Below are 15697 nucleotides of genomic sequence, written 5' to 3' on the forward strand. Positions count from 1 at the left end.
TTTAAACTAATTAAAGCATCAAAAGGTATAATTATAAAGCATTTGAGGACAGTTAAATATAGGGAGCAGGGGCAAACAAAACAATGGAAACACTAAGTGAGCAAAAGCAATTATGTGATGTACCATTCAGAACGAAAACCAAAAAAAAAAAAGCATTAAATCTTGCAAGAAGATAAAATATCCCCACAAAAGGAAACAAATGATCTGGTACAAGTCCACTTTAACCTCAAAATTATTACCTGAGGCATGTGTGATTATTTGTTATTGTCAAAAATATTAACTGTGGAAAGAATCTCAAAAGTATTATCCATAGAACCAAAAAAAAAAAAAAAAACATTCATTAACCACTGCCAACAACATAACTTCTTGACTTGGGAAAGAAGACATCTCAAAAGTGCATGGTCTCATGATTAGGAACAAACTACTTACCAAAGACTCAAACCTGATGATTCTCCTGACTTATCCTCAATGTAATAAGCTACAGGTTTACGAACTCCAAGAAAAGCAACATGAAGCTAACTAGCATTACAAGGTAAACTTTTGGTATGCTAAACAACTGAGATAGATTCCATTGGTTGTTTCTCTTTTCCTATGCAATAATTGAGTTCATATGATGGAATCTGGCATCACAAATGCAAATGCTTGGAATGCATTTCCTGGCTGCCATCTATCCGTGAAACTATGAAGAAAAAACAATATAGAGAATACAGAAATTCAGAATCTTCTGCCAAATTAACAGTGCATAATAACAACACCCAATAGTTAAGAGCTCGGGTTGCCAAACTTTTTTTTTCTTTTTTGTGTGTGCATGAGCATGCTAGAGGTCATGAGTTTTGCCAGGGTTCATATAAGACCATAACAGACTATAAATTTCCCTTCCAGGAAATGGTGTCCTATTCCTTTGTAATAGTCATGTTAATAATCTATTAATATGGACTAATACACATGCTAGCAAAAAGTGGAACACCAAAAAATGGACTGTTAAAAAGTTCCATGGTGGCACGTTATAGACTTTCAAGGCGAGTTGCAGATTCAGTGAGCAACATACATTCATAAGAGAGCTCGAGAGATCGTTGCCCATAAAAAGTTGCTACATCTAAGAATTTGAAAATGATATAATGGCAGATAAACACCTTTCAAAAAATAACAATTATAATAATGGCAAGATAAACTGGTTGTAGTAACTACACTGAATGCAATTAGCTGTAAAGAAAATGAAACCAGAATGTATCATGTCCACGCTAACCTGACGAAGATTAATGAGATGTTCAAATGAATCCTTTATGCTGTTTGAAAATGCTTCATTTCTTGTGAAGCTTTCTTCCCATATTGTGTCAAGAGAAGCCTTAAACTCTAGGAGACAGGAAACCAAATCTTTGTCTTTCTCTTCATCCATGATAATGCCTTGCCCAGTGCCACGAATGTATGAGCTAATGGCCTGCCGTAGTGATTCAAGAGCGTTAACCCTTGAAAACAGAACATACATTCTCTGTAGGTCCTCAATGCGATTCGCATCCATAAGCAATGTGAATCCCTGGTCAAATTCAAAAAATATCCTCCTTTACTAATAAGAGAGGGGATGGCATACAAAAAGCAACACACTATACAAAGATAGTCAAGACATAAGTCAATAAGGCGCCACCTTATCAAGTATGGCAGATATATGACGGTCAAGAAGTTGCCTCTCTGCAGTTGCCACCAGTGGCTTCCTTGTACTTGAATCCAGGTAGAGTAAGCATCTTTCATGTTCTTCATGCAACCTTATCTGCGACCATACTTCACATCAAATCTTACTGATATAAACTTAATCAATTATAAAGTAGTATAATTGTCAGATATTGAGAAGTGACCCCACCCATGTCCCAGATTAAAAATAGAGACCAGAGTATCATGTCTACAGACTATTAGAGAAAGAAATCAAAGCACCTCAGCATGTTTCAAGTAATCAGGAACATCTGATTGCTGCATATACTTCACACCCTCAGCAGCATAAAACTCAGATGTACACTCCAGAAACGGCTTCTCAAAGCTTTCTGTGTAGATTCCTAGAGCAGTAAACATCTTCAAGAGATGGTTAACAAGAGTCCTATCAATCGCTTCACCTAATCTGATAAACAGTGCACAGAATGCATTACATAACCATTTCAAAACATCTAAAATCAAAGGAGAGACACCAAGTAAGAAAGTGGAAAAAGTTAGGGGAAGCTCATGTGGCCATCCTCCCCAGCTAAAATTTATTACAGAAAAATAATAATAATTTAAGGTTGGTAGTTTAAGGAAAAAAAAATATCTGGCAAGAAAGATACCAAGAAATTAATTTTCAGAGTGTGTATAATAAGCAACAAACAACAAGATAATCTGGCAGACCCTTTTCCAGATTGCATGTCTATATATACCATAAAGGACCATACAAGGAGCAGTAGCAGCATAATTACTATTAAGAAATTAAGCTCTTAGGTAAAAGAGCAATAAAATGCTTAGCTAAACTTTCCATGGAATATGCTCTGATGTGGGATCTTGTCATTATTGGAAAATATGACACAGCAGAACTGCACGAATAAATTGGGTTTCGGTTTTAAGCAGGACATTAGTTCCTGACCTCTATTTTCAGATCCAATTAACTTTATATTGGAAATAGAAGTCAAGCTATATCATTTAGTATTTAGATTTCATTATGCCGAATTATGGGAACATGTTAAGACCCTATACTCAACAAATCAAGTCCTACAACAGAAGAAATGGCTTCAAACTCAAAACAGCACCTCAAACTTGAATTTGTCAAACACAAATGACCCTTCTCAGTACTTTCTTCTCACCCACTCTAGAAACTACAACTTTTTTTCTATTCTGCTCCCAAAGTCCAGCCCAGACAAGGATTGAGCTCCCAAACTCGAATCCATATCAACAAGACCAAAGCACAGAGTTTAAAGAAAATGAGAGGTGTACGGTATGCATTATTGACTTCTACCAAGAATGAAGCTCTAAAAGTCCGTTACTTTCCTTTAGAGGTATAGTTATATCTGACCTGTAAGAAAAGCTTTAATCACCAGACATAATTAAAGGGTTTCGAAAGAAACAAATGTTACCTCATTTCGTGCCTTCACCAATTACAAAGTTTCCAAATCATTACTAACAGAAGGCTTCTATCCAACCCGCGCAATGACAGCACAACAAAAAAATTAAAAAATTAAAAAATTAAAAGGCTGTACTGTAACCACCTGCAAAGAATCAATCGCATGCTTTCACATTTCTTCAGCCATAAATTTCCTCCAAGTCATTGCCTAACTGAGAACACTCAGTCTACTACAGGATTCGAGCAAAATCTGCCAGAGATGATGGTTATTAATTCATCCATATGACAAAATCCCTAGTTTCTCCCCTATATCATCAAAGTCTACCAACTCCTGCAAGCAATATTTTAAGAAGCCTCATTAGATTCTCATGATAATACAATGAAAGGAAGCCTCAAGATGACCATCTGTTAATGGCCAGATGCCTTTTTGTGTCCACATACCAAACCTTCTCATCTGGCCATATTCTAATTGAGCTCTCAGACTAATATAGGACCCAAGCTACGCACCCTAGAAATCATCTTTAAAAACTCATGCTTTAAAGGTTTTAAATGGCTTATTTTTCTATTTTTCCAATTCAGAACAACAAAAAGAGTTTTATATATATATATATATATATATATAACAACTTAAGATCAAAAGAGAAAGAAAGAAGATAGGCAGGCGGCTAATCAACAGATCTCAACATTGAAACAAATAGCAACAAGGAAAAAGAGGTGAAAGCCCTTTGATCAGTATTTTGCATACGACCTGTAACTGCGATGCAACATAATGTGAGCATTTGTTCATTTTCTATTGACTATGTAGTTGCAACTCTCATTGTGAATTACAAATGTCTAAGCATTAACATCATCACCACCACCACCATAGCCTTGTCTTAACTATTTGGGTCAGTTTACTTTTCTTTTCTTGTTAATCAATCCTAGGGTGCTCCTTGGAAAGCGAACAAACCTCCATACACCTTCCCACCAGCTCAATCCAAGTCCTTTCAGGTCTTCCTTGCATCCTGTTTTCAACCCCTCCAATTCTAATCAATGTTCCCCTCCTTACCACAGCCACCTCTGATCTTCATTGCACATGACTAAACATTCTCAATCTGCTCTCCATTATTGGGATTTGGGACTAGCAGTAGACTGCTACATATAACCTTATTCTTTACTCTATTCTTCCTAGTCTTCCAACACATCCATTTCAACATCCTCATCTTTGCAGCGACGAATCTCTACTGATGTTGCTTTGTAACTGCTCAACTCTCTGGACCATATAGCAGAGCCAATCGAGAATGAATCTTATAAAATTTTCCCTTTTTTTTGTTTCGAAGGCATATGACGATCACACAACACCCTAGAGCTGCATCTCTACTTCCACCCAGCTCTAATTCTATTGTAAGAATCTTCATCAATCTCCCAATGATAGAGCCAAAGAATTGAAACACATTGCAACAAAGAATAACTTGACCATCAATTTTTAAGTGTTCCTTATATAATTGGTCTTGATAAAATTGCATTCCAAATAGAGCACTTTAGTTCTGCCAATTTTTAAGCCTCTAAACTCTAGAGCCTTTCTCCAATCCAAAACTCTGATTTAGCATCTGCTCCTCTAGTCTTGTCAACAACCGCCACTTCATCAAACAGCATGCACAAGGGATCTCATCTTGGACACTAGCTTTTTCATGCCAACCTTTCATGAAAATCCACTGCTATTGGGAACTCATCAATATCACTCATGTGACACATCCTCATACAGTCATTAATGATGCCTGTATATCCTCCTAGAGCCCCTTTCCTTATCACCCGCCACATAACCTTCCTAACCCTAAGAACTCTATAGTATGCTTCTCCATATCTATCAAAACCAAGTATAGATTCTTTCTATTAATAATTTTTTCCATCTATTAAGTAGAAAATTAACTTCAATTGTTGTCCCTAATGCAAAGCCAAATTGATTTTCTGATATCCTTGTTCCTTGTCTTAATCCTCATAAGTTCCATCCCTCAAGCACATTTGTGCATCTCCTTTTTTCTTGGAAATAAGTCAATGCTCCTCCCCCACTAGCTTTTTTTTCGTCCAGAGTTTATTTAAAAGACTAGTTAACCAAATTAATTCAATTTTGCATAGTATCTTCCACACTTCAATGGGCATATCATTTGTCCCCACAGCCTTTCCATTCCTCGTCCTTGCTAATATTGCCTTCACTTACCCTACCTGACTTCTATTATAATACGCATTCCAACCCAACCCCCAGGTATCAAGACCCTCCTATTTCTGTTCTCTCAATAACATCTTCACCAACAATCTCTGAAATAGCCTCTCCATCTCTCTCTAATCTCACCACTGATGAGGACATCACTTCACGTACACCCTTGCATACGTATCAGAGGAGAAGGCAGGCCACACCGATTTCCCTATGGCTAGTTGAGTATTCGTGATCGTGCTAAAGACCCCGTATGCATGTGCGAGCATCTGGAAGACCCCACACTGGGAAGATGCACATAGGCTGCTTTATGGAGTGATCCAGATCGTTGGATCGGAGGGACGTGACAATCGGGTTGTTGGATCACATGATCGGGCCATTGATCGTGGATCGTCCACATTAGTTTTTCTCTACTTTTATCAGTTTATAGGATTTAGTTTTGTTTATGTTATGTTTGGACGCTGTTATGAGTGTTTTTAGTTTATTTTAGTTAGGCTAGGGTTATTTTCGTCAAAATTCATAAAACAGAGTGTTTATTGTAATTTTTAAATTTCTTGAAGCTGTAAAAGAGGGTAGGAATGTGACCCTCTCCCTCATTGGATTTTGTGATAATAAAAGAGAGAGAGAGAGAGAGAGAGAAAAAAAAAAAAAAGCTCTTGCTTTCTTCTTCCATCTTTATGCGATTTGGACGGGAGATTGATGCGAAGCTAATCTTCATCAACAGAGGTGCGAGGTCTCCATCTATCCCCACACAATCTTCTCTCTTCCCCTCAATCAAGGTATTTTCTTCAAATTTTTCGATTCTTCCATCCTTTCATAAACTCATCTTTCCTTTACCTATCCACAATCCCAAACCCTGACCGACCTAACCCGCCCATCCCACGCCACACGTGTGACTATACGGCCACACATGTGAATCATTCGGGTTGGTCGTACGGCCACACCTTACCCCTTTTGGCTTTCCAGCATCCTTATATCAAAACTCTTTTCTCTCATTCCCAAAACCCTAACCCTAAACCTAAAATCCCTAATTTTCCTACTTTCCCAAATTATCCAAACCCTAATTTTTACCCCAAGTTGTATTAGGCCTTCTACTTTGAAATAGACTATATCCTATGCTAATTGGATGTCCCTACATCCATTAGATCCTAGTTTCGTTTTATTTAATGATCTTGTGTGATGATGTTGATAACTTAGGTTAGGATCATGCATGATGTTCTCTTAGTTTTCATGGGATTCGTGATGATTATGGCAATGCTTGTGTTTTTTTGTTAATTATCTTAATTCTACTACTTGATCTCACATGTTAATTGGTTCATGCATCGGTCCTACATCAACCACCCTTCATCAAGATCCTTTAATCCTCACCATTGATGCATCTACATGATTTGTGTCTCCACCTTACCCTCGCTTTTGCTAGTCTTTTTATATCTCTCACCCTCTCAAATATAGCCTATTGTAAAATCCATCATTCATTTTATACTCAGCTTTACTTACTCCATTCTTTGCCTCCTTCTATCACGTCTATATGTTTCTAAGTTCTCCACATTTATACCTCTCTACCACACCTAATCCCCCACCACCACCCCCTTTCTTTATATGTGCCCTTCTTACCATTAGATTCCGCAAGCACTTCTTCTTCAACTCTTTTCATACATCTTTGTCTGCATTCACCTACCTTTGCTTTAAGATTCCACTTGCGTTGTTCAATCGCTTCCTCTTTCGATAACACCGAGCTTTCTCCTTTTTAAGTTCCACCATCTTATACTTGGGAAACTTCTATTCTCACCCGGCCACCTTCTCTTTTCCAGCTATTAACACACACACACACACATATATATATATAGCCTGGTATAGCCTTACAGTCATTACAGGTTGAAAGCTCCATCCTCCCAAGGAAGAAAAAGCCTATTTGAATTAAGTAGAGTATAGAGCTTCTTTAAAAATTACCTAAAACTCTGATGTTACGCTTTATTTACTCACAAAGTTTTGGGTTTTAGGAACGAAATAGCAATAGATGAGAAGCCGATTGCCATGACTTAACGGTAGCAGAGTGATAGAAACCTGTGGACCAATACAGCATGTAAATTAAACAAATAGAAAGTGGCTTTCTTGAAAGGGTAACTGAGATTAGACTTTCTAATAATCTTACTTGCTCTTCCTTTTCCTCTTGCTTTCTCAGATGTAGTGAGTTCTGTCAATGAAATCAAAATAAGCGGGATCTTGAACTCGAGACTAAGAGTAGAATACACCAGCTCAATAATCTGGTAAAGTTACCTCGACACCTCACAACTTGATGCAGGACAATTAACCACTTGCTCTAAAAGCTCAAATTGTTAGAGCATGGCGAATTAATCCTTTTATCTCATAGCCCAGGCCTCACATCTCATATGTTAGGACCTCGGCCGAACCCCCCTCGTGGGCCCCAAATCACATGGGTACCGCCTTACATGATCCACCTACTTCACACGGGCCGCCCACCCCGAGTGTGTCCCCGCATCCCACAGGCTACCCCACTCAAGCCCGTTGTAAAATGCGCATTAATCACCCCCAGTGAACACGGGCCGCCCACCCCGAGTGTGTCCCCGCATCCCACAGGTTACCCAACTCAAGCCCGTTGTAAAATGCGCATTAATCACCCCCGGTGAGGAGTCTCGAACATGAGACCTCCCCCGTGGGCCCCAAATCACATGGGTCACTCACCCCAAGTGTGTCCCCACATCCCACAGGCTACCCCACTCAAGCCCGGTGTAAAAATGTCCCTGCATTAATCACCCCCTGTGAGGAGTCTCGAACACGAGACCTCCCACTCTGATACCAATTTGATGCAGGACAATTAACCATTTGCTCAAAAAGCTCGAATTATTAGAGCATGGCGAATTAATCATTTTACCTCATAGCCCAGGCCCCACATCTCATGGGTTAAAACCTCAACCAAACCCCCCTCATGGGCCCCAAATCACATGGGTACCGCCTCACACGATCCACCCGCCTCACATAGGTTGCCCACCCCGAGTGTGTCCCCGCATCCCATAGGCTACCCCACTCGAGCCCGGTGTAAAATGCACATTAATTACCCCCGGTGAGGAGTCTCAAACACGAGACTTCCCCCGTGGGCCCCAAATCACATGGGTCACCCACCCCGAGTGTGTCCCCGCATCCCACGGGCTACCCCACTCGAGCCCAGTGTGAAAATGCCCATGCATTACAACTAGATTTGCGAACATGCCAACACTTAATGATATTCACACATGTTGACATTCTAAACAGCTTATTACGGAGAAAGCTTAATAATTTTTTCACCTAATTTACAGTCCTTAGTGCACCTTGTTCAAAATTTTCCATATTATATCAAATTACCCAATTTTAGTGTGTAACTTATTAGCACCATCCTAAAAAATGTTATTTTGCTTAGTTCCTCAATGGGAGTGCCTGAGAGTACAAGTCTCCCCAAGTTTTTATGTAAAAACATCCATGTCAGTACTTGGTGCTCTGCTCATATTCCTAGTAATAATTCAGCCTGTCCACAAAAGATCTCTTGCTTATAAATAAATAAATCCATTGCATGGGTCCAAAAACATGTTCATTGTTTCTTTTTATTTGTTTAGCTGATAGAAGTACCATCCTTCACAAATATCTTCATAAGAAAAGAGCTCCAAACAGCAATGCATCAGCCTAAACAAGTTTAAAAATCATTACCACATGCAATGCATGTGAAATGAAACAATTTATGAAGTTTTCAGGGTTAAAACTCATTGAACCTCATACAAGTAAAACTAGGTTTGAATGCAGCAAGATCGATCTTTACAAGACAGATGCATCAAGGCCACATGCTAAGATCTGTACCAGATGCCATATACCAACACATGAAACCAGATAACAAAAAATATATATATCATAATTTCAGGGTTAACGCCTTCTGATCCTTGAGAGAGCACAGAATAAGCATGGGTTCAAAGAAAAATGTAATGCCAATCATACATTGGAAGATGTATAAATAACTGAAGTTGAAATATGGAGTCCTCAAAGCTTTCAGAAGTACCTCTCCCTCTCGATCAATCTTAAAAGACCAGTGACTGTCTTGTGTTCAACTTCTGGAGACAAAGAGAGATGTTTGCGGAATAATTGCAACCCCATGTCCCATAAAGACCGAACATTTGCGGTTTGCTTGACATATGTTCTGTCAAGATATAAAGCTATACCACGAATCATCAACATCTGGTCACAAAGATCCTGCCAGCATTTCTCAACCAATGATAAGAAAACTACCAAATCTGGGCTTTGGCCAACTAACGATTGTAGTGTTGCGGAAATGTGTGCTTCGCATTCCTTCTGTATTCTTTGGTAAAGATTTCCACCCATCTTGTGCAAACAAAGATCACTAACAGCCTATGGACAAGAGATTAATAGTCAGGCACCAATTTGTAAAATATTCATAGTTGAAAATGGCATATAGGATAAAAAAACAAAATAATATGGAAAAACTACCTGATAAAGCTTCTCAGAGTCGCAAGGATCCGGCTGTTTCAGGAATATAGCATTAATAGCTGACTTCAATGTTCCCCATGTATCCTCCTCAAAATTTGTTGGCAGCTTTGGTTTATCTTCATGTTACAAAAAGGCAAAAACATGACCCAAAAATAAAATAAAAATTATCAGGCACATCCTGATGTATTAATTGCAAAGATAAAAACATATCAACACAACAACATTATGAAAATGAGCTTTTTGACTTGAACATGGAAGCAGTCCTTCAGGATATTTCACCCTATCCTGGAAATTGCTGTCAACTTAATTGTACATGGAACAGCTTTCAAAAAACAAAAGGGAACGTATGCCTAGAAGCTAATGAAATTAGAAAATATTGGAGATTAAATTTGAAAACAAAATGATCTTTCAGAACATTTCCTCATTAAATATTCATTAAATATTCACTCACACACACACACACACACACACACACACACACACACACACACACACACACACATGATGAGTCCTCCCAGGTTTCATGGTTATAAAACAGCTTTGTAGACTTACATGTATCACTGGTTGGGGATACGGAAACATGCATCAACGTCACCAATATTATTGCCAATACCAGGAAATGTATCGCCTTACTGAGGGAAACATCGGGGAAACATGGGGAAAATGGTGGAATTTCTCAATGCAAATTCCAGAGATGCTAAAATACACATTTGTATATTTAGGAATCAAATAATTGCAAAAAAGATGCATACGTAATAAGTTTTCCTTTAATGGGAACCAAATAATCGCAAAAAAGACACATATATAATAAGTTTTCCTTTAATGGGAGCCTAAAAGCATGTAACACTGACTCAGGAAGACATTGGGGAAACATGAGGAAAATGGTAGAATTTCTCAAATTTACTTCAGTACAGTGTTCGAAATATCGTTATCATGTTATGTATCGCACCCTAGGGATACAGATACGTATCAGTTATCACATGGGACATATCGGTTGTATCATGTAATGTATGTATGGTTATTGTTGGAAACATGGGGAAACATTGGGAAATTGGTCGAATTTTTCAATGAAACTTCAGCGATTGTTAAAAAAGACATCAATACACACTCATAAATCGAAGCATTACAAAAAAAAAAAAAAAAAAGAGAGAGAGAGGTTTTCTTTGTATAAGGTCCTAATCTATGCGTTGTCAAACTAAATCGATGCAAGTATATTCAAAGTTTATTCATATAATTTATAAATGTATGAAGGCATGTGGAAACATGAGCAATACATTCAAAAGCAAAAGAAGAATCAATAGATCAGGTTACATACATGTTTGGTGTTATGTTTGGACGCAAAGATTGCAACCGATTTGTGAGAAATTGGGAATTTTTTTTTTTTTTCAATTTTCCGCAACTCGGCCTATCTCCTCCAAATCTCAAAATCAAAGCCCTTAATCCATGATTTTTCATGTAATGAATTTGTAACAATTTGACACTAATTTAACATGATTTACGGGGGGGCGGGGGGTAAGGGGAGGATCGAAAATAGAAAATGCTCACCGTATCGAACATGTGGGATATATCCTACTACTTGTGTGTTTCGTATCAAATACGTGGGATACAAGATATATCGTGGGATATATCGGCTGATATTGTCAATACTTAAAACATTGCTTCAGTAAATACTAAAATACGCATATTTTCATATTTAGGATTCAAATAATAGAAAAAAAAAAAAAAAGACGCCTACATAATAAGTTTCCCTTTAATAGGAGCCTAAAAGCATGCATCGCTAACTCAAGAAAACATTGGGGAAACATTGGGAAAATGGTAGATCTATTCATTCATCCACCCACCCATCCATCCATCCATCCATGCATGCACACACATGCATACATACAAACAAACATGCATGATTCATTCATCCATCCATCCATTCATCCATGCATGTACACGCATGCATGCATGCATACATCCATGTATACATGCATGCATGCATGCATCCATCCAACCATACATCCATGTATACATGCATGCATACACATCCATGATCCATGCATGCATACATAGAAGCATTTCATCATACAACCATGAACCCATAAAAGAAATTTGAAATGGAAATTTTTTTAATAAATAGATTTTTTGTGATATTGATACTTTTTTTCTTTTGTGATATCAATTCATTGGCGATACTTTGCGATACATCGGCGATATATTATTGATACCTGGAATTTCTGATTCTATCAGTGTTACTGGTATCGCCAAGCTGGCGATATTGATAATATCGCCGACACTTAGAACAATGCATGTAATGATACCGATACTACGAACACTAGAAGTAGTGATATTTCTAAAGTAAATAATGTGATCATGTAAAATTGTGTGAGTATGCCAAATTATTAGCTACATAATTTCATCATATCTGCTTCCAGCTTGCCTTCCAAAAGAAAATTCTTAGCATATACTGCGTAACAGAAACACTACATGCCACTGCACATGACCAAAATAATAGTGCACGGAAATTAGAGCACGACATAAAGTATATAAAACTCATAGAAAGTAATGCTAGTTTGAACGACTCTTTTTTTTTCCTATTCAATGGATCAATAAGGGAGCTTTCTTTTCCCTTTTTTTATAACGTTGACACAGCTTTTGTCAATATGGAACTCATCAAAAGGAGAAAGGAAACAAACCAAAAAGTGGTGGCAAAGACCCCAGGCACCAAGGGTTGGCAGATGGGGTGGAGGAAATTCGAGAGCTATGTATTGTTCTTGATAATAATGCCCATGGTTGTTTTGTGCTCTCATTGCCGATCCCGAGCCCAGAAAGAGGAGATTACGTCAATTGGCAGCTGGTGTGAAACTTTTGCCCCAACTTTTATTATGGATACTGATGGTTGACCCCAACTACTTGGGATAAGACTTAGATGGTGGTGGTTGTGTCTTTTTCTTGATATGCTAGTAGGGAAATGCCTGATGAGCAGGTGCAAATGTGGAAAGATTTTCAACAGTTGTCAATGTAGAAACCCTATGCTAGATATAAGTAGATCAATAGCGGGAGCATGTGCATGAAAGAGGAATGGTAACAGTAAATGTTAGATGAAATGAGCATTTTGTATAGGATCTAGGGAAGGTTATAGGTGGAAACCATTCTTAAGATACTCTGGTCAAAAAATCAAGCAAGCCGCTCACTTTGTGGTCACCTATCCGACACATATATCATGTTGGTGCCCATATAGTTAGAATACCTTCTGTAAGCACTAAGAAGACAACTGGATCACCAAAAGGTATTTTCTCTACCAAGCGGTCACTAAGGTGTCTTTGTAGTCAACTGGATCACCAAAAAATATGTTAGCCTCCCAAGCGGTTACCAAGCCATCTCTTTATCAAAACAACATAGCGAGTGAGAGAGAGAGAGAGAGAGAGAGAGAGAGAGGCCTGCCATGCAGCCAATGTCCAGAATGTCTCAGGCTTCCATATCTTAGATCTTTCTCACATATCTTGGAGGAATGATGTGGCAAACCCATCAGCAAAAGGGAGCTTCCTAGGCTGAACTGATTACTCAATATTTTGTCCCATTATTGTAGTGGATGACATTATTGTAGAAAATGGTCTTAGTTGTCCTATTGGCTTGTCTTCTGATTTGATGTATTTACATGTCTCATGTACTCAACATTCAAAACATATGTCATGCACTCTTGTTAGTTTCCAATAAGGATTTATTAAAAGGAGCCAAAAAGCTCTTCAAGCAAAACAAAAGTAAATGACGAGGAATTGTCCCATTCCAAGCCAAAAAGAAGCCTGGATGCAGTCCCTGGCATAACCCATGGGACCTCGAAGACCTGAGCATTGCACTGCCAAATACCCGCCACAAAATCTCAATGAAAGAATCATTAATCCACTGACTCACATCTCTTAGGCAATGGATACACATGTTAGCCCAATTCCTATTCCTCAAGTGATTAACAGTAAGCACTCGATCTCTTGCAAGAATCCAACCAAAAGCAATCACCCGAAGAGGGGCGGGGATGCTAAATAAAGCCGGGGATATACACAACACGACCGACTACACTCGCATATAAGGATTTGACTGAAATGTCCCGCTACTATTTAACTCCCTCTCTAGGATTGGACTAGTTAGGCATCCCAACAAATTTGAAAAATAAAATTTGTGATTTCCACTTCATAAAGATCCCTACGGAACCAAGGAGAAAAACACCTTGACTAACCATTCCACAAGAGACCCAGGAGCCGAAGACCCATCTACAGCAACTGAATAAAGCCGAGGAAATATCTTACTCAAAGACAAAGCCATGACAAACATCCTCCCAAAATCTCATCCAAGAAACCATCACCCAAAATGCTGCTAGCCCCTTTTCTGACTCTTCTTTGACTCCTATGATGCCTCTTCACATTTGGGAGGCCATGCAAAGAGAGGAGCTCCTAGTATACCATCCACCCTCCTCCATCCAATACTTGTACCTTATCACCCGCCTCAACAATCCTTCATCTTCTGTACCAAAATCCAAAGCCATAGTTTTAGGTTTGCACACTTGGACCACTCCAATAAATTATACTTGTGTTTATCACTAGAACCCTTTCATAAGAAATTTCTCTAAAGCTTCCCCAACCTATTTATTTCATGCTCACCAGCCATTTGAAAAGTGACGTGAAGTAAATTGGCAAATTCAACCATGCAAAATTGATTGGTTTGGCCTCCAGATGATAAACATATATGCTCCCAACCCAACAGCTTCCTCCCATTCTCTCCATCACTGAATTCCAAGCTGCACGGGAGGTTTAACCATACAAAGAGGAAGACCAAGATAGGTTGACGGAAGTGTCCCAGCCTGCAACAAAACCAACTCACTAACTCTACCACATTTTTATTCAACAACCGAATACCCACCATCTCACTTCCTCAGCTAGATAAAGCTTCGAAGCACCTGTTATCCACAAATTTCCACCTACAAACAATTTGCATCTCACAATAATAAGGATCATCGTTGTATTGAAGATGAGAAACTTGGAACTTAGCATTATCCACGCTAAATCTCAAAATGAGACCAACCCATTAGCTTTCATCAACATCTTACGGATAGCCTCCACTGCAATAATGAACAAGAAGAGCGAAAGCATATCACCTCATCTTAGCCCGCTCAAACATTTGAAAAAAAAACCTTTGGACACCACTTATCACAATAGAGAAAGCGTTGAGCTTACAAATTCAAGAACCACCTTCTCCATTTGACACTAAATCCCAACCTTTTCAAAATATAATTAAGAAATTCCAAGTCAACATAATCGTAAGCCATCTCCAAATCAAGCTTGCATATGATGCCCAATCTTCCTTCTCTAAATTTGGAATTAATGCATTCAATCTCTAGTGAATGAAAGCCCCTTGAGTGAAGGATATAACTTCCACAGCATAACTTCCAACCTATCAGCAATGGTTAGCAGCAGCTTTGTAACGGCCCCCAATGAGACTAATTGGCCTATATTCCCTAATGATTTCTGCTCCTTTGTAAGGTTTTACTAACCATCAAGAAACCAAAACAAAAAAACAAAAAACAAAAAAAAAACAAAAACAAAAACAAAAACAAAGAAGAAGAAGAAGAAGAGGAAGAATGGAAAAAAAGAAAAACCTAAAAAGCAGCCCATAAGACAATATGGCCAATGGGACACTAAATCTTCCAAGATACCTTTGGTAAGAAGATCCTCCAATCCATTAACCTCCTAGAGAATGTGAAGATAAGAGACCTTGAAATTCCCACGCGTCCAGTAAAGCTTCTAGATAGTCAGTGTTATCACTACAAGTTTCGTTGGCTGGGGATATTGAAACAATATCGATACCATCAATAATATCATCGATAACCGGAAATGCAAAAAACATTGGGGAAACATTGGGGAAACATGGGGAAACAAGGGGAAACATGGAAAGTTCAGGAGATGCTAAAATAC

The 15697-nt window shown here is 38.5% G+C and overlaps 1 protein-coding gene across 1 annotated transcript in view; it reads right to left on the minus strand.

Moving 5' to 3' along the window:
- Positions 1 to 15697, minus strand: part of LOC131242654 (cullin-4-like) — a 44715-nt gene that overhangs the window by 22377 nt on the left and 6641 nt on the right. The window contains exons 2-6 of the mRNA XM_058241432.1: positions 9753 to 9868; positions 9307 to 9653; positions 1927 to 2107; positions 1643 to 1765; positions 1247 to 1534 (exon numbers count right to left, since the gene is read on the minus strand). Of these exons, the coding sequence (XP_058097415.1) occupies positions 1247 to 1534; positions 1643 to 1765; positions 1927 to 2107; positions 9307 to 9653; positions 9753 to 9868 (1055 nt within the window). The remainder of the gene's footprint in view (positions 1 to 1246; positions 1535 to 1642; positions 1766 to 1926; positions 2108 to 9306; positions 9654 to 9752; positions 9869 to 15697) is intronic.

Source organism: Magnolia sinica, chromosome 1, assembly GCF_029962835.1.
Source record: "Magnolia sinica isolate HGM2019 chromosome 1, MsV1, whole genome shotgun sequence".
Taxonomy (NCBI): Eukaryota; Viridiplantae; Streptophyta; class Magnoliopsida; order Magnoliales; family Magnoliaceae; genus Magnolia; species Magnolia sinica.